This window comes from Procambarus clarkii, chromosome 36, assembly GCF_040958095.1.
Source record: "Procambarus clarkii isolate CNS0578487 chromosome 36, FALCON_Pclarkii_2.0, whole genome shotgun sequence".
In the NCBI taxonomy this organism is placed as follows: Eukaryota; Metazoa; Arthropoda; class Malacostraca; order Decapoda; family Cambaridae; genus Procambarus; species Procambarus clarkii.
This window is the reverse complement of record NC_091185.1, coordinates 4,040,278-4,059,113: the sequence shown is the minus strand read 5'-3', so window position 1 is coordinate 4,059,113 and position 18,836 is coordinate 4,040,278. Positions and strand designations below refer to the sequence as shown.

Here is an 18,836-nt window from a genome sequence, read left to right as displayed (position 1 = left end):
GAGAGAGAGAGACAGACAGACAGACTTGCTATCCTACACACTCACACACCTGTACCTATACACACACACCTGTCTACCTTCTCAAATACCTGCATCCTAACACATGTGTGACTCACGAACCGAAGACTAATAATACATTTACTCATCTCCATGGGGGTGACAGGTGACTGACTCATGACTCACAAGCATCATAACTCATCACAAGCATTATACTCATCCTCGCAGGCTATAAGAGAGTATAAGACTCAAAAACTGATAAGTAATCGTCTGAGAGACGATAGCATCACATATTAAAAAAAAAGCTAATTAAGGACCATTATATATCAGGGAAAATCTCATGGAATTCTTATTAATTTTTTGACAAAGTTCTGATTTAATTCCTCACTTTTAATTGATGATGGAAATGAAATCGTCGGAATCAGAGGTAAAATGAAGTAATATTTTTTAAATATTTGACTTTTCTCTTGCAGGTAGCTAATGTAATTGGAACTTTTAATAGCAAGAAAGGTAATGTCGTTTTTTTTTTATTTATTTTTTTTCTATAAGAAAACCTGTATAATATATTTGTCTTTTGTCCTTTTATCAAAGTGGGGAACTTTCATAAAAAGTTTTGAAATTTTTTTGATTTTGTGTATATTCAAAAATTCGAATATAACAAGAATCTGTCATTTCGGAATTCTTGAATTTTTTTTAGATGTCCACAAATTCTCCGATTAATTTTTCTAATTACTGCGGACTGTATTTTTTTTTAATAGCGATGTTCTTATCAAAAAAAAATTAAAGGAGAATTCGAAACAATGGATTCAAATTTAATAAGTTTACATTTAGGAAAGACCTGGGTAAATACTGGTTTAAAAAAAAAAACAGGATTGTTGATTTATGGAACAAATTACACCCTGTAATATAGTAGATATGTGATCGTTGGATTGTTTCAAGCGAAGGTTAGACATAAATGGATGAGCTTGGGTGAATAGAATTAGAAGCTGCCTCGTATGGGTCAATAGGTCTTCTGCATTTGTCAAAATTCTTTGCTAGATTCTCATATATATATATATATATATATATATATATATATATATATATATATATATTGTGACGGTAACGCGTTGGTGTTCGGCTGTTTAAGGCTAGGGGTATGGCCTCGTCACATAGTTATAAAAAAAAAATAGAAAAAACTGGAACTTCGTCTGTGGTAAGGTAAGGAGAAGACACACAAAACACAAGTAAACTTTAACAATGAAATTTTAATTACGTTAAATAAATCAAAACATGAAAATATGGACAAACAAATATGTATAATAAAATCAATGAATCAAAATAATAAGAATACTTAAATGACACAATGAAAGTTACGTTAAGGCAAAATAATAAGAAGTGCAAAACAAAAGTTAAGTGGGAGGTGCTGGAATATTGGCTTAAAGCCACCACCTCTCTCAGTACACGCTAACGTCTAGCTGGGAGGAGTGCTGGCTACGAAAGCACGGAACATTCTGAGGACTGATGTTGGGGCGACCCCAGACATCAGGTAGTATTGGGGGGGGGCGAGGCAGGTGCAGCCAGACCGGCGACCAATCAGCGGAGTCGTGGCGATCAACGGGTAGTTTGGTGGTTGGAGTTCGAACAGGTGGCTGGTTGCATACGTTTCTGCTCACCCTGGCAAGCCTTGCTGGTGCTGGTGTTGTTGTCGTTGTTGGACATTTCTTCCATAGTCTTTTTATATAATTGTGAAGACGTAATTTTGGAGGGAAGAGCAGGCTCAATCTCTTGAAGGAGATTATCGTCACAACTCTCCCCCGAAGCCTGCGGTTCTGGAAGAAGTACGTCGTTATGTGGTGGAGTAATGGATGGAGTCGCTTCTACTTCATAAACTCTGGAGAGGGCATCGGCTATGGTGTTGTCAGAACCCTTGATATAGCGGATCTCCAGGTTGAAGTCTTGTAAATACAGAGCCCATCGTAGAAGACGCTGGTTGGTGAATTGGGCTTGATGTAGGAAGCGGAGAGGGTTGTGGTCTGAGAAGATGGTGGTAGACCTGGCGCCTTGTAGGTACGGAGCGAAGTGTTGGAGGTTCAGGACGATGGATAGTAGCTCCTTTTCAATAGTGCTGTAGTTCCTCTGGTGTGGTTTCAGTTTGTAGCTGTAGTAGCTGACAGGTAGAACCTCCTCGCCTCGTAGTTGCATCAGGACACCACCAACGCCGGTACCACTGGCGTCGACATGAAGGACGAAAGGCTTGGTGATATCTGGAGAGGCGAGAATGGGGTTAGAACAGAGGAGGAATTTGAGTTGTTCAAAAGCAACGGTTTGCTGCATGGTCCAATTATACCGTTGCTTGGGACTGGTTAATAGAATTAGAGGTGTGGCGACTGTACTGAAATTCCTCACAAACCTACGGTAGTAAGAGGCAAGACCAAGGAAGCGCAGGAGCTGCTTCCTGGTGGTAGGCTGTGGATACTGTAGGATGGCTTGAGTGTGTGAGTCTAACGGAGCTATGCTGCCACTCCCAATAACATGACCCAGATAACGCACTTTACCTTTCGCGAAAGTGGACTTGCCCAGGTTGATGGTGAGGCCGGCTGTCAGGAGCTTGGAGAACAGACGTCGCAGCTGGAGCAGATGTGCACTCCAGGAGTTGGAGGCTACGACGATATCGTCCAGGTAGGCGTATGTGTTATCCAAGCCCTGGATGACACGGTTGACAGCTCTTTGAAAGGTGGCCGGGGCATTACATAGTCCGAAAGGAAGGCGTTCATATCTGAAAAGTCCAAAAGGAGTGATGAAGGCAGATATCTCTTTAGCGCGCTCCGTTAGACACACTTGATAGTACCCCTTAAGCAAGTCCACTTGGGACAAGTACTGGGCACTACCAATGGCATCAAGGATGTCATCTATCCTTGGCAAGGGGTAAGCATCCTTGACAGTGACAGAGTTCAGTTTTCGATAGTCAGTGCACAACCGCACCTTACCTTGGGGTTTGGGCACCAAGATACAAGGTGAGGCCCAGGGGGACTCACAAGGTGTAGCCAGTCCATGGTCCAAGAGGTACTGCACCTCAGCACGCATGACTTCCTTCTTGCTCGGGCTGATTCGGTAGAAGGGTTGACGAATCGGCCGGGTGTCGGGGAGCAGTTGGATGTCGTGCTGGGTAACATTACACTCTTGGGGATCATCTCTGAACAACTCTTGATGTTCTCTGAAGATCTTGACGAGAGGTGCACTATGATTATCCTGAAAGTATTTGGGAAGATCATTAAGGATTTCGGAATTAGAAAGCGCTGACTCCTTGTCAGTGCTTTCGGGAGGAGAAGCTGGGAAGGTCTCACTGTGGATGTAGGGTTCTGTGAATGTGGAATAGTTAATCAAGACAGTGGGAGGAGTACCATTATATTGCTTCAGGAGGTTGACGTGGCACAGCTGGGTCTTCCGCCGCCTATCAGGAGTCTCTATCACATAATTATTATTATTCCTGCACTCTTTGACGCAGTAGGGTCCTGAAAATCTGTTTTGTAAAGGTGAACCTGGGATAGGGAAATAAGCAAGGACGAAGTCTCCCGGCTTGAATTTTCTTACTTTGCTGGTCTGGTCGTAATGAGTCTTCATTCTCACCTGGGCTTTCAATAGATTATCATGAGCAAAGCGGTGGACTCTCTCTAGAATGTGTTGAAGGTTTTGAAGAAACTGGGGCACATTCTGATGCTCACTGAAGGTGGCATCTCTGAGAGAGTCTTTGAAAGCCTTAAGGGGAGTACGGCACTTACGGCCGTAGAGCATCTCATAAGGAGATACTCCTAGGGACTCATTGGGAAGACTTCTGAAAATACACATTATTAGGTCAATCTGCTTATCCCAATCCTTTGAGGTTTCACTACAAAACTTTTTCAAGAGTGCTTTGATGGTCTGATGACTACGTTCAAGAGAACCCTGTGAAGCAGGATGATAGGGGCTGGACAATACCTGTTTGATGTTGAACTCCTCCAGTGTCCTTTTGAAGAGATCACTGGTGAAGTTGGTGCCACAGTCACTTTGAATCTCCCTGGGAAATCCGTATTGAGTGAAGATCTTCAATAGATGTTTGATAACCGTAGCAGCCGTGATGTTCTTCACTGGAACTGCTATGGGAAATCTGGTGGTAGGACACAGGATGGTTAGGATGTAGGCGTTACCTGAACTGGTCCGAGGTAAAGGACCGACACAGTCTATTATGAGTCTGTGGAAAGGTTCCGCAGGCACCTGTATGGGAATCAGTGGTGCTCTGGGAATGGAGACGTTCGGTTTGCCTGCCATCTGACATGTATGACACTGTTTTACGTACTGTTTGACGTTATTTACCATACCTGGCCAGTAGTAGTCTTGGCGAATCCCATGGTAAGTCTTGTTGAAGCCGTAGTGGGAGAATGCTCCATGGGCCAGGTGTAGAATAGTGGGCCGCAGGCTGGTGGGAATCACAAGTTGTTCGGTGTTGGCCCAATCGTCCTCCTCCTTCAGTTTACTGGGTCTATATCTGCGGTAGAGCAAGTCGTTCTCTAGGAAGAACCCAGGAATACTGTCGGGTTGAGTCTCAGCCTGGAAAAACAATGGTGTTAAAGTAAGATCTTCCCTCTGCAACTTACGGAACTCCAACTTGGTCAGATGCGGGGGTAGTTTCTGAGGGTCTTGAGGGACAGCGGTAGCAGTAGAGTCAGCTGGCTGTGGACGTGCGGCTTGTGCACGGGTGGTCACGAGAACCGGAGGAGAAACATCATCACTCTCTTGAACCTCTGCTGGAACATACTCAAGAATAGGGTTACTTGGCACAGAGTTACACACCTGGGGTTTGTCCATGACGATCAGGTTGGTCGGTTGCAGGTCTTCTGCCAAGTCGTTGCCTAGGAGAAGTTGCACTCCAGGCATGGGAAAAGGCTTTTCCCTGACGGCGACTTGGACTTCCCCGTTCACGTAGGGACAATTCAGGTGGACTCTGGCGAGAGGGTATGGAGTGGTAGCAGTGAGGTCAGTGATGAAGACTGTTTCCCCGGTGTAGACTATGTTGGGCACAGCCGACTTCAAGATGATCGATTGTAGAGCCGCTGTGTCCCTCAAGATCTTCAATTTGAAACGTCCCTCCGGATTTGAACCGTTGGCAGAGACAGTTCCAGTATACAGGTGGTTACTGAAAAGAGAAAGATCATTAACATCAACACCAACATTCATCACAGGCTTACCGGACTTAGGAGGAGTTGGTTTGGGTCGTTGTTGGTCAGTGGTTCCCTTGTATTGAGACTTACCACACTTGTCTATGGTATGTCCATAGAGTCTACAATACTTGCAGTACAGTTGTGAAGTAGCTTGATCGGGGCTCACCTTCTCGTAACTGTACCACGACTTCTTACTGGAGGATGGTTCGGGTGTCAGCCGGTGGATGAGGCTGTAAGTGTCAGCCGACTTAGCACACTTCAGGTAGTCGGTTTCTTCTTTATCTGCTAAGTAGAGGCGGACAGGAGGCGGCACACGTCTCAAGAATTCTTCAACAAGCATCAGGTTGACGAGTTCTGTAAAAGTAGAGACATGTGCTGCTTCCAGCCATTTCATGAAATACCTCCGTTTCGTGTTAGCAAACTCGAGGAAGGTAGTGGTACTTGCCTTCAGGTGGTCACGGAATTTCCTTCTATAACTTTCAGTAGAGAGGAGGTAGGCGTCCAACACTGCTTGTTTCAGAGTGTAGTAGTCATTCTCAGACGCCAAAGTACTGAGTGTGACTGCAGCTCTACCTGTAAGATGGACTCTGAGAAGTGTGGCCCATTGGTTGACAGGCCAACTGAGTTGATTAGCAAGGGTTTCAAAGGTGGTAAAGAACACATCAACTTCTGCTTCTACAAAGGATGGCATTAACTTACTTGCATGTGATATATTAAAACTGACGGGAAGATTGGCAGTAGCTTGTTGGCGTTGAGTGAAGTGGGAAGTTTCCAAGGCGATTTCACGTTGACGACACTCTAGAGCCAGAGTTGCTTGTTGCTTGTCATGTTCGCGTTGCATCTCCAACTCGCGTCGTTTGGTTTCAAGCTGTACTCGTTCCCGCTCCTGGAGTAAGGCAATCTCACGTTCTTGTTCTTCTCTCCGTATGGTAGCTGCTTCTCTTTGCTGCTCACGTTCAATCTTAGCCAGCTCTAGTTTAAGTTTCATCGTTGCCAAGTCAGTTTTCTCTGCATTATAGTAAGTTTCATGAGTTTCAGAGTCTATCTTACCTTGCTCTAAATAGTAATCCAGCAACAGGTTGTGTAGGTCATTTTTGTTGGCTTGATAGGGAACTTCTAGTTGATACTCATGTGCAAGAGTTTGTAGTTCAGTCCTCTTGGCACGACTTAAAGTTCCTATTTCACCTGCTGGATTTGCACGGAAAGTTTGGAGACGAAACATGGTGAAATTAGCAAATAAAGGTACACGAATGTTCAATAATGAAATGTCAGAAACAGGACAACGTGGCAACTGGTACCTATCCTATGTGATCTTTAACAATTAATGTTAAGTGAAAGATATTAAATGATTAAATTAAATCAAGGGCGCAGGAAATCTTGTACCCGGTACTCATGTAAGAGAATAAGGGCAAGAAAATCCTACTAACAAATGAAACAAAGTTTCGAAAACAAATGAAACAGTTAAATGCTTCAAAAGTAAAATTGGTAGTCCAAGGATGTAGGCATACCTTGCCAAGTCTCTATAGGACATAAAGCAAGTTTTTCCCACTGAATTTAATATGATACTTACAGAATTAGCGAACTTTTGTGCTCTGAAAAAATAAGCTAATTCCCTACCGTTGTATGTATCATCATCTCTGACTGACGTGTAGGGGTGCGAGGTGTCAACTGGTGACGAGAACTGCTGCTGAGGTCCCAATTCAGCAACTAAAGTTCGAGCTAGAGGAACTATGGCCCTCTTTGTCCTCCTACAGTCAGATTGCAGAAGATTGGGTACTCTTGACCCGGGGCAGACCACAGTACCAGGGTACCAATATGATGATCTGTCAGAATGAGAAATATTCAAGGGACATAGATGGTAAATACGAGTAATAACATGGAGGGAGAGATGACCAATTAAGAGTATGACTGAGGCCTACAGTCACCACGTAATCCAAAGTTGTCTCACCTTCACTATATGTTACTCTCGTAATGCACAATACACCGCACCTTATAAAAAATGAAATTGAATGAAAAATAGTAAAGCTACGTTAACAGAGTTAAATACGCTTACCATAAATTACCACTTGGCACCAGTACCTGAGTGAGGCTCCCGGACAGGCCCCCATATAACTTGTGACGGTAACGCGTTGGTGTTCGGCTGTTTAAGGCTAGGGGTATGGCCTCGTCACATAGTTATAAAAAAAAAATAGAAAAAACTGGAACTTCGTCTGTGGTAAGGTAAGGAGAAGACACACAAAACACAAGTAAACTTTAACAATGAAATTTTAATTACGTTAAATAAATCAAAACATGAAAATATGGACAAACAAATATGTATAATAAAATCAATGAATCAAAATAATAAGAATACTTAAATGACACAATGAAAGTTACGTTAAGGCAAAATAATAAGAAGTGCAAAACAAAAGTTAAGTGGGAGGTGCTGGAATATTGGCTTAAAGCCACCACCTCTCTCAGTACACGCTAACGTCTAGCTGGGAGGAGTGCTGGCTACGAAAGCACGGAACATTCTGAGGACTGATGTTGGGGCGACCCCAGACATCAGGTAGTATTGGGGGGGGGCGAGGCAGGTGCAGCCAGACCGGCGACCAATCAGCGGAGTCGTGGCGATCAACGGGTAGTTTGGTGGTTGGAGTTCGAACAGGTGGCTGGTTGCATACGTTTCTGCTCACCCTGGCAAGCCTTGCTGGTGCTGGTGTTGTTGTCGTTGTTGGACATTTCTTCCATAGTCTTTTTATATAATTGTGAAGACGTAATTTTGGAGGGAAGAGCAGGCTCAATCTCTTGAAGGAGATTATCGTCACAATATATATATATATATATATATATATATGTATATATATATATATATATATATATATATATATATATATATATATTAATGCTTTCTATACATATGTTGGAGCTTCTTTATGTATCTTAGAGCTCTGAATATACATTAGAGCTTTGAGAAGACTAATAGCTCTAATGTTTAACAAATATATAATGTTTGGGCTCTAAAGTTTTTGGAACTAAGTATGTTTGTATAGTTCTAAAGTTTTCATCTGTGAAACCAAAACTAAGTTTCATATTAGATTAGTTCGTTTATTATGCACCCGGACGGTAGAGCGACGGTCTTGCTTTATGCAGGTCGGCGTTCAATCCCCGACCGTCCAAGTGGTTAGGGTACCATTCCTTTCCCTCCGTCCCATCCCAAATCCTTATCCTGATCCCTTCCCAGTGCAATATAGTCGTAAAGGCTTGGCGCTTCTCCTGATAATTCCCTTATTATGCACCCCATACCCATCTTGTGAGCGGTAGTGGAAAGGGTTACAGAGGCACATAGCAGCAGAAAATGGACACATTTGCTCATAGGTGTCCACCTTTGGGGTAGACAGTGAAAATGACATCATTACACACAGAGGTCACACTAACGTGATGCATCAAATGAACAAATCCACAAGGGGCCGTGACGAGGATTCGAACCTGCGTCCGGGAGCATCCCAGACGCATCCCAGATTAAGACAGTGTCTGGGATGCTCCCGGACGCAGGTTCGAATCCTCGTCACGGCCCTTGTGGATTTGTTCTAATGATTTCATGTTCAATTAGACCTCCTGGAAGATACGGAGAGGGAGAGAGATAGACGGTGATAAACAGATGGAGACACGAAGACAAGCATAAAACAGACATTCAAACACATACAAACGCATACACACACATACAAACATACACACACGCACACATTATTACTTTATTAACAGCAATAATATCCCCCTATAAATGAACAAATCCACAAGGGGCCGTGACGCGGATTCGAGCCTACGTCCGAGAGCATCCCAGACGCTGCGTTAATCGACTGAGTTACGACATGGTCAAAAAGAGTTGAAACCCGAAGTTCTACTGAACTTACTTGGATCCTGCAGCCTCTCCGAGACATAAACCAGGGTTTTACACCCCTCTCCCCATGCACTCTAGCTATGTCATGGATTTGTTCATTTGATGCATCACGCTATTGTGATTTTAGTGTGTAATCCCCCTATAAAATCCCTAGGATCAACACCATCAGTTATGCACAGAGGAAGCACTATAACAACCCCATATAGGCGGGACCAAAGAGCCGAAGCTCAACCTATGAAATCACAATTAGGTGATTACCCAGGGAACTACCTATCTATAACACAATTACTATTTTCTTTTAACCCAAAACTACTATTAATTTTTTTTCTAATTACCAGGTCTATATCATGGCAGAAACCCAGCCAAAGTGAACTGGTAATTGGTACTGCAGTTAAAAGGATTTTTTTCTCTCCTTTTCAAGAATTGCAACATTCATTGAAATGTAAATTATGAGTTACATTACGTGGGTAACTTAATGGTGTAGTGAACTTAGGTTCTGAACTTTGTTTTTGTTTATTGCTGCGATAAATACTTTTTTTGGGGGGACTGGTGGTGTGTGGTTGGTGGTGGTGGTGTGGGTGGTGGTGGTGGTTGGTGGTGTGGGTGGTGGTGGTGGTGTGGTTGGTGGTGGTGGTGTGGGTGGTGGTGGTTGTGGTGTGGTTGGTGGTGGTGGTGTGGGTGGTGGTGGTGTGGTTGTTAGTGGTGTGTGTGTTGGTGGTGGTGGTGTGGGTGGTGGTGGTGTTGTTGGTGTGGGTGGTTGGTGGTGGTGTTGTTGTTGGTGGTGTGGTTGGTGGTGGTGGTGGTGTGGTTGTTGGTGGTGGTGGTGTGTGGTTGGTGGTGGTGGTGTGGTTGGTGGTGGTGTGGTTGGTGGTGGTGTGGTTGGTGGTGGTGTGGGTGGTTGGTGGTGGTGGTGTGGGTGGTGGTGGTGTGGTTGGTGGTGGTGTGGTTGTTGGTGGTGTGGGTGGTTGGTGGTGGTGTGGTTGGTGGTGATGGTGTGGTGGGTGGTGGTAGTGTGGTTGGTGGTGTTGGTGGTGGTGGTGGTGGTGTGGTTGGTGGTGTGTGGTTGGTGGTGGTGTGGTTGGTGGTGGTGTGGTTGTTGGTGGTGGTGTGGTTGTTGGTGGTGGTGTGGTTGGTGGTGGTGTGGTTGGTGGTGGTGGTGTGGTTGCTGGTGGTGGTGGTGGTGGTGTGGTTGCTGGTGGTGTTGCTGGTGGTAGTGTGGTTGGTGGTGGTGGTGGTGGTGGTGCTGGTGGTGGAGTCAGAGGCTAAAGAGAGAGAGGGGGGGTATAATCAGTTAAAGCAGTGTGGTGGAGGTATAAGCTCCGTCTTAACTTATAACCTCCTGATTTTAGCCTGGGAGAATATTACTGTTCATAATAATACCTATAATGCCTCGCCAGCGCGCGAGAATAACCGAGTTCAATTCCCCGCTTCGTGCTTCGCTGATCCCGTCTATATTTTACCTACTTACCAGTGGAGTGTCACAGGACTGTAAATATCACAGCTGTGGCTCCACTCACCACTAACAACAGTTTCGTTACTCTACCTAAATATTAACCGATATTCCATTCACCTGGGGGCCAGATTCACGAAGCAGTTACGCAAGCACTTACGAACCTGGGGCCAGATTCACGAAGCAGTTACGCAAGCACTTACGAACCTGGGGCCAGATTCACGAAGCAGTTACGCAAGCACTTACGAACCTGGGGCCAAATTCACGAAGCAGTTACGCAAGCACTTACGAACCTGGGGCCAGATTCACGAAGCAGTTACGCAAGCACTTACGAAGCTGTCCATCTTTTTTCAATCTTTGGCGGCTTTGTTTACAATTATTAAACAGTTAATGAGCTCCGAAGCACCAGGAGGCTGTTTATAACAATAACAACAGTTGATTGCCTACTTTTTCACGCTTGTAAACCGTTTAATAAATGTAACCAAAGCCGTCAAAGATTGAGGAAAGATGTACACGTTCGTAAGTACTTGCGCAACTGCTTCGTGAATCTCGCCCCCTGGCCTCTAGGAGGCTCGAACTGTGGATCCTACACGTATGTGTGAGTTTTCTCGGGCTCACCATAGCCCGTGCTACTTGGAACTTTTGTTCCAAGTAGCGAATCTTAAACAACAACAACAGTGTGAGTTTGATGTTCTATCGACCGAGCTATTGAGTGGCCTTAATAAGAAAAGGTAATGTTTATTTCGCCGGAAGTGTGTGGATGACAATTTATATTAAAATTTATATAAATTGTGGATGATAATTTATATTAAAATTTATATAAATTGTGGATGACAATTTATATTCACCGACAGTGACGTATTTCTTCACTTGAAGATTATATTTCTCTATTAAGGTCAAAATAGAGGTCAAATATGTCATCTTTTATCAGATGTACACAAATCATGTTCTGTGATTGGTTGGTTATCTTGTTTGTGTGCTTGGTTGGTTATCTTGTTGTGTGCTTGGTTGGTTATCTTGTTTGTGTGCTTGGTTGGTTATCTTGTTGTGTGCTTGGTTGGTTATCTTGTTTGTGTGCTTGGTTGGTTATCTTGTTTGTGTGCTTGGTTGGTTATCTTGTTTGTGTGCTTGGTTGGTTATCTTGTTTGTGTGCTTGGTTGGTTATCTTCTTGTGTGCTTGGTTGGTTATCTTCTTGTGTGCTTGGTTGGTTATCTTGTTTGTGTGCTTGGTTGGTTATCTTGTTTGTGTGCTTGGTTGGTTATCTTATTGTGTGCTTGGTTGGTTATCTTGTTCTGTGCTTGGTTGGTTATCTTGTTGTGTGCTTGGTTGGTTATCTTGTTGTGTGCTTGGTTGGTTATCTTGTTTGTGTGCTTGGTTGGTTATCTTGTTGTGTGCTTGGTTGGTTATCTTGTTTGTGTGCTTGGTTGGTTATCTTGTTTGTGTGCTTGGTTGGTTATCTTGTTGTGTGCTTGGTTGGTTATCTTGTTGTGTGCTTGGTTGGTTATCTTCTTGTGTGCTTGGTTGGTTATCTTGTTTGTGTGCTTGGTTGGTTATCTTGTTTGTGTGCTTGGTTGGTTATCTTGTTTGTGTGCTTGGTTGGTTATCTTCTTGTGCTTGGTTGGTTATCTTGTTTGTGTGCTTGGTTGGTTATCTTGTTGTGTGCTTGGTTGGTTATCTTCTTGTGCTTGGTTGGTTATCTTGTTTGTGTGCTTGGTTATCTAGGAGAAAAATAGGGATTTATTTATTTTTAACGATAAAAAAATGCAATTTTCTTGGCTTAGAAAATTATATGATATCTATTTTCTACATTTTCCGTTGTAGCTGTTATTGTTGGAGCAGAGCGGGGATCGAACTCTGCTCCAATGGGAGAACTCTTGTATATACATTAATAAATAAATAAATAAATAAATAAAAGAGGTGCAATAGGTTAAGGAAGGCGACTCAGGAGAGGCTATGACACTATTTCGATCTCCATCAGTCTCTAATTATCTTCGCAAATTCGGTATAACTTATAACAAGTCGTGGTTCAGGGGTAAGGTGCGGGGTTGGGAGCGTCTTCGTCGCGGGTTCGAGTCTCCCTTCATGGCTCCAGTTGATTTTTTTCATTTGTATATATCACGTTAATATGTTTTATTTTGTTTTTTTGGGTCAAATAATAATAATAGTCATTTACTATTAAATGCTCCTGATTACAGTAGGTAGTTTGTATCTTGTATCATGTTCTTAATCACCACAATTCAAGTCTAGGGTAAATAGAATTTCATTTGAAATCCTATTTCATAAAACTTGTGTATATATATATATATATATATATATATATATATATATATATATATATATATATATATATATATATATATATATATATATATATATATATATATATATATGACTGAAAACTCACACCCCAGAAGTGACTCGAACCCATACTCCCAGGAGCAACGCAACTGGTAACTACAGGGCGCCTTAATCCGCTTGACCATCACGGCCGGACAAAAGGAAGTGATAGCCGAAGCTATTTGAACCACTTCCCCGCCGGCACTCGGATGGTAATCTTGGGCATAGCATTTTATCAAATCACCTCATTCTTTGGGGCACACGTGAGGAACACAAATGCAAACAAGCCTGAATGGTCCCCAGGACTATATGCGACTATTTTCACTTCTGGGGTGTGAGTTTTCAATCGCATATAGTCCTGGGGACCATTCAGGCTTGTTTGCATATATATATATATATATATATATATATATATATATATATATATATATATATATATATATATATATATATATATATATATATATATATAACATAGGTCTAACCTTCTGAAGATGTATTATTCAATACGAAAGTACTTAAGGAAATTCCTGTTTCAATTTTTCCTTCATGGTCTGACACTGTTACATTTTTCATCAAATGTTAATTTTCGTCATTTACACACACATATATATGTATAACCTACGCTTGAAACAGTGCAGCGAGGCCTCGTTCTGGTCTCCATGACAGGCTACATATTTTCTTTACATAAGACGTGCTGGCCAACGAAATTAGAGATGAATGATTCTGGTCCAAGTGATGAGCTCTGTGTGTGTGTTGACATCTGCATACTGATTGCATATGATTACTTAAGCGAGAGGTGGACCAGCACTCAAGGTGAGCGTCACACTTCTCAATAAATATGATATTCCCAAGACATTGACACATAACATAGTTTATGTTGACATTTAAGTGCAGATATACGGGAGATCCAGTTGTGAAAAGCGCTTGAAGGCTTCATTTAAATACTAATCAATAAAACGTCGACTTTTATTACTTTGCTATTATCTGCAAACATCGACTTTGAGGTCTCAAGTGCTATAGTTAGATCATTAACATAAATGTGAAGTATTATGGGTTCCAGCAGCGATCCTTGAGGCACTCCACTTGTTAACTCAACTTCACTCGCCCCCTAACTCTCACTCTCTGACTCCTCTCTCTTAGTTACTCTCTTAACCAAGTTAGTGGTCCTTCACTTACTCCTACCTGCTCCTCAAGTTGCTGGAATAGTTACCTTGTGAGGTACTATGCCCAACACTCTCGGCAGGCCGGGAAAACATAATTGGTCGACCTTCTATTTTGTCTCTTATTTGTGTTGCCTTGTCACAGAACTCTACTAGGTTTGTTAGGCATGATTTCCCGAGTTTGTACCTTAAAAACAAAATGTAACTTAGTATATACCACATATGTACTTATTAATCAGCCAAATAGTGACTACAAGCAATAAGTCATATATGTACTGTCTTGTGCGAGAGTGGGTTGGATTTCCCTCCCTGAACCTATGTTGTATTTGTTGTATTTGTTTATATTTTGAATATTCTCGATGTATTTAACTTGTATTTTTATGTATGTGTTTGTACTGTATTTTATTAGTTATTTTTATTTATCTATTTATACAAGAGTTATTACATTCTTGTACAGCCATTAGCGCGCATAGCGTTTCGGGCAAGTCCTTAATCCTAATTTTCACACACACATACATCCCCCCAGCCCGTAGCAGCTGTCTAACTCCCAGGTACCTATTTACAGCTAGGTGAAAAGGCGCATCTGGATGAAAGAAACTCTGCCCGTTTGTTTCTGCCATCGCCGGGGATCAGACCCTCAGGACTACGAACCCCGAGCGCTCTCCACTCACCCTTCAGGCCCCCTATATACATATATATTTGGAGTTCGCGTAACTCCAGCCAAACAAACGCATTTCACCTACAAACAAAACAAACAAACAACAAAAACACCGCTGAATCCTCAGTGAGACCAAAAAAATAAATGAATTAAGACGAGAGAAAACGATCTTGCTTTAATCTTGAGCCCAAACTTTAATATTCTGAAGGACTTCCAACTCTGCCCACACAAGTTGGTCTCACTCGAGATAACAAGAGTTAAACTAGTTAGAATAAACCCAAACAAGTTTTAATGAAGCTAAACTGGTGTGTCCTGCCTCTGGTGGTTATGGAAGTGTTTGTGTAAGACTTGGTTTGTTGTTCATTGTGTATTGTTTGCCAAGAATTGTTTGTGTGGAATTCTAATTAGTGTTAATTGCATCTAATTTGTTTTGGAGTATGTTTGTATGTTTTAGTCGGGGTGTGGATTTGTTTTATATGCAGGCGACGAGTCACAATAACGTGGCTGACCAGACCACACACTAGAAGGTGAAGGGACGACGACGTTTCGGTCCGTCCTGGACCATTCTCAAGTCGATTGTGACTTGTAAAGTTTCGACTTGAGAATGGTCCACGACGGACCGAAACGTCGTCGTCCCTTCACCTTCTAGTGTGTGGTCTGGTCCACATCATTTAATACTGTACTCGTGTACTGTAACATATACCTGCATATTTTAAACGCTCTCACGCACGCAATAGACAGTCGATTAAGGCAGCGTCTGGGATCCTCTCGGACTTAGGTTCGAACCCTCGTCACGGCCCTTGTGGATTTGTTCAACAGAGACAGTAGTTAGTAGTATGAAGGAAGGGAATTATCAGGGACTAGCCATTACATATAGTCATAGCACTGGGAAGGTGTCAGGATAAGGATTTGGGATGGGACGGGAAGAAAGGAATGGTGCCCAACCCCTTTGGGACGGTCGGGGATTGAATGCCGACCTGCATTAGGAGAGAGAGAGAGAGAGAGAGAGAGAGAGAGAGAGAGAGAGAGAGAGAGAGAGAGAGAGAGAGAGAGAGAGAGAGAGAGAGAGAGAGAGAGAGAGAGAGAGAGATATTTATCAGCTGACGCCATACACACAACATCCCATCCTACCTTAGGAGAGAGAGAGAGAGAGAACAACTTGCCGTCAGGTCAAGCATATGATCATTAACGGAAGGAACGGAGCTCTTTGGGACATAATTACACAAACGTTAATTAGATATGATTAGCAGGAGAAATTCTCGCGGCATTCTCTCTCTCTCTCTCTCTCTCTCTCTCTCTCTCTCTCTCTCTCTCTCTCTCTCTCTCTCTCTCTCTCTCTCTCTCTCTCTCTCTCTCTCTCTCGGCACAATAACTTCAGGAAGAAACCAAAGTGATTATGAGAAGAAAGTGCAAAGTCAGTGTAACTAAGAGCACTTAGAAGGGATATGAGGACAAGGAGCTGGTATATGAGGACAAGGAGCTGGGATATGAGGACAAGGAGCTGGAATATGAGGACAAGGAGCTGGTATATGAGGACAAGGAGCTGGGATATGAGGACAAGGAGCTGGTATATGAGGATAAGGAGCTGGGATATGAGGATAAGGAGCTGGGATATGAGGACAAGGAGCTGGGATATGAGGATAAGGAGCTGGGATATGAGGATAAGGAGCTGGGATATGAGGACAAGGAGCTGGGATATGAGGACAAGAAGCTGGTATATGAGGACAAAGAGCTGGGATATGAGGACAAGGAGCTGGGATATGAGGACAAGGAGCTGGGATATGAGGACAAGGAGCTGGTATATGAGGACAAGGAGCTGGTATATGAGGACAAGGAGCTGGGATATGAGGATAAGGAGCTGGGATATGAGGACAAGGAGCTGGTATATGAGGACAAGGAGCTGGGATATGAGGACAAGGAGCTGGGATATGAGGATAAGGAGCTGGGATATGAGGACAAGGAGCTGGGATATGAGGACAAGGAGCTGGGATATGAGGACAAGGAGCTGGGATATGAGGACAAGGAGCTGGTATATGAGGACAAGGAGCTGGGATATGAGGACAAGGAGCTGGGATATGAGTACAAGGAGCTGGGATATGAGGACAAGGAGCTAGGATATGAGGACAAGGAGCTGGGATATGAGGACAAGGAGCTGGGATATGAGGACAAGGAGCTGGGATATGAGGACAAGGAGATAAGGTCGTGCACGACTTATCGTGTCGTGCACTCGAGCACAAGATCACCGGAGGTATAACCACATTGCCTATAACAACCCTTGAGAGGGTTCTCACCGGTACGACCTCAAAGGTACGTCAAGGGTCGTACACAATCAATCAGCTAATGAGGTCGTGCACCTGTTGTCGGGGGTTCGACTCTCTTCCCAGAAATCTGTAATTAGTGCAGCTGGGGTTTCCCGGACTACACTGCTGGCTTGGCAATGTGGCTTCGGCAGAAAAGAGAGTCTGTTGTTCGCATCAGATTTAGGAACAGAATATTCTGTATCTCAAAACGAACGAGGTCTTTGATCTACTGTAAACAGAAGTTCAAGGCACAGCCTGAACTGTCTCTGTACCGGGAGGCAGTTGGCTATGTCTTCTTCAGAAGAAAACGCAGAATAGCCAAGATAATTTCGAAGACAAGCCGTCAAGACAATATGACTGTATGACACGATGGGAAGACGAACTGGTGGAGCTGTTCACGATCACTTGAACCATTGGGGGATTGAACTCCGGCCTGCATGAGGTGCTGGTATCTATTGAGTGTTCATTTTCTCACCTGTTATTACATACACTCAGACTGATGAGGTATGTGTGCAAGGTTTTGACGACTAAGCATGTGTCTATGGTCGTAACGACCAGGGGCCAGATTCACGAAAGCACTTACGAACCTGTACATCTTTTCTCAATCTTTGGCGACTTTGTTTACAATTATTAAACAGTTAATGAGCACCGAAGCACCAGGAGGCTGTTTATAACAATAACAACAGTTGATTGGGAAGTTTTCATGCTTGTAAACTGTTTAATAAATGTAACCAAAGCCGTCAAAGATTGAGGAAAGATGTGCACGTTCGTAAGTACTTGCGTAACTGCTTCGTGAATCTGGGTCCTGGTACATGTGTAGTCCTCACGACCAGGTATATATGTGTGGTCGTATCGACCATGTCCGTTGTGTTATTAAAGAACAAACTGGATGGCATCTCCAAAAGGTAGATTATCTACCATCACTCCAGTCGGCGTTCGTCTCTAGCTCCCAGGGTAGTTAACCCCTGTAACGACCCGACATTGTTCACCCTGTAACGACCCGACATTGTTCATCTGTAACGACCCGACATTGTTCATCTGTAACGACCCGACATTGTTCATCTGTAACGACCCGACATTGTACACCTGTAACGACCCGACATTGTTCATCCTGTAACGACCCGACATTGTTCACCCTGTAACGACCCGACATTGTTCACCCTGTAACGACCCGACATTGTTCACCTGTAACGACCCGACATTGTTCATCTGTAACGACCCGACATTGTTCACCCTGTAACGACCCGACATTGTTCATCTGTAACGACCCGACATTGTTCATCTGTAACGACCCGACATTGTTCACCCTGTAACGACCCGACATTGTACACCTGTAACGACCCGACATTGTTCATCCTGTAACGACCCGACATTGTTCACCTGTAACGACCCGACATTGTTTACCCTGTAACGACCCGACATTGTTCACCCTGTAACGACTCGACATTGTTTACCCTGTAACGACCCGACATTGTTCATCTGTAACGACCCGACATTGTTTACCCTATAACGACCCGACATTGTTTACCCTGTAACGACCCGACATTGTTTACCCTGTAACGACCCGACATTGTTCACCCTGTAACGACCCGACATTGTTTACCCTGTAACGACCCGACATTGTTCATCTGTAACGACCCGACATTGTTCACCCTATAACGACCCGACATTGTTCACCTGTAACGACCCGACATTGTTTACCCTGTAACGACCCGACATTGTTCACCTGTAACGACCCGACATTGTTCACCCTATAACGACCCGACATTGTTCACCCTATAACGACCCGACATTGTTCACCCTATAACGACCCGACATTGTTCACCCTATAACGACCCGACATTGTTCACCCTGTAACGACCCGACATTGTTC

At 43.5% G+C, this 18,836-nt stretch overlaps 1 protein-coding gene across 1 annotated transcript in view; it reads right to left on the bottom strand.

Moving 5' to 3' along the window:
• Positions 1-18,311, bottom strand: part of LOC123752352 (serum response factor-binding protein 1-like) — a 32,054-nt gene extending 13,743 nt beyond the window's left edge. Inside the window, exon 1 of the mRNA XM_069336435.1 lies at positions 18,149-18,311. Within this exon, the coding sequence (XP_069192536.1) occupies positions 18,149-18,311 (163 nt within the window). The remainder of the gene's footprint in view (positions 1-18,148) is intronic.
• Between the last annotated feature and the right edge of the window lie 525 nt (positions 18,312-18,836).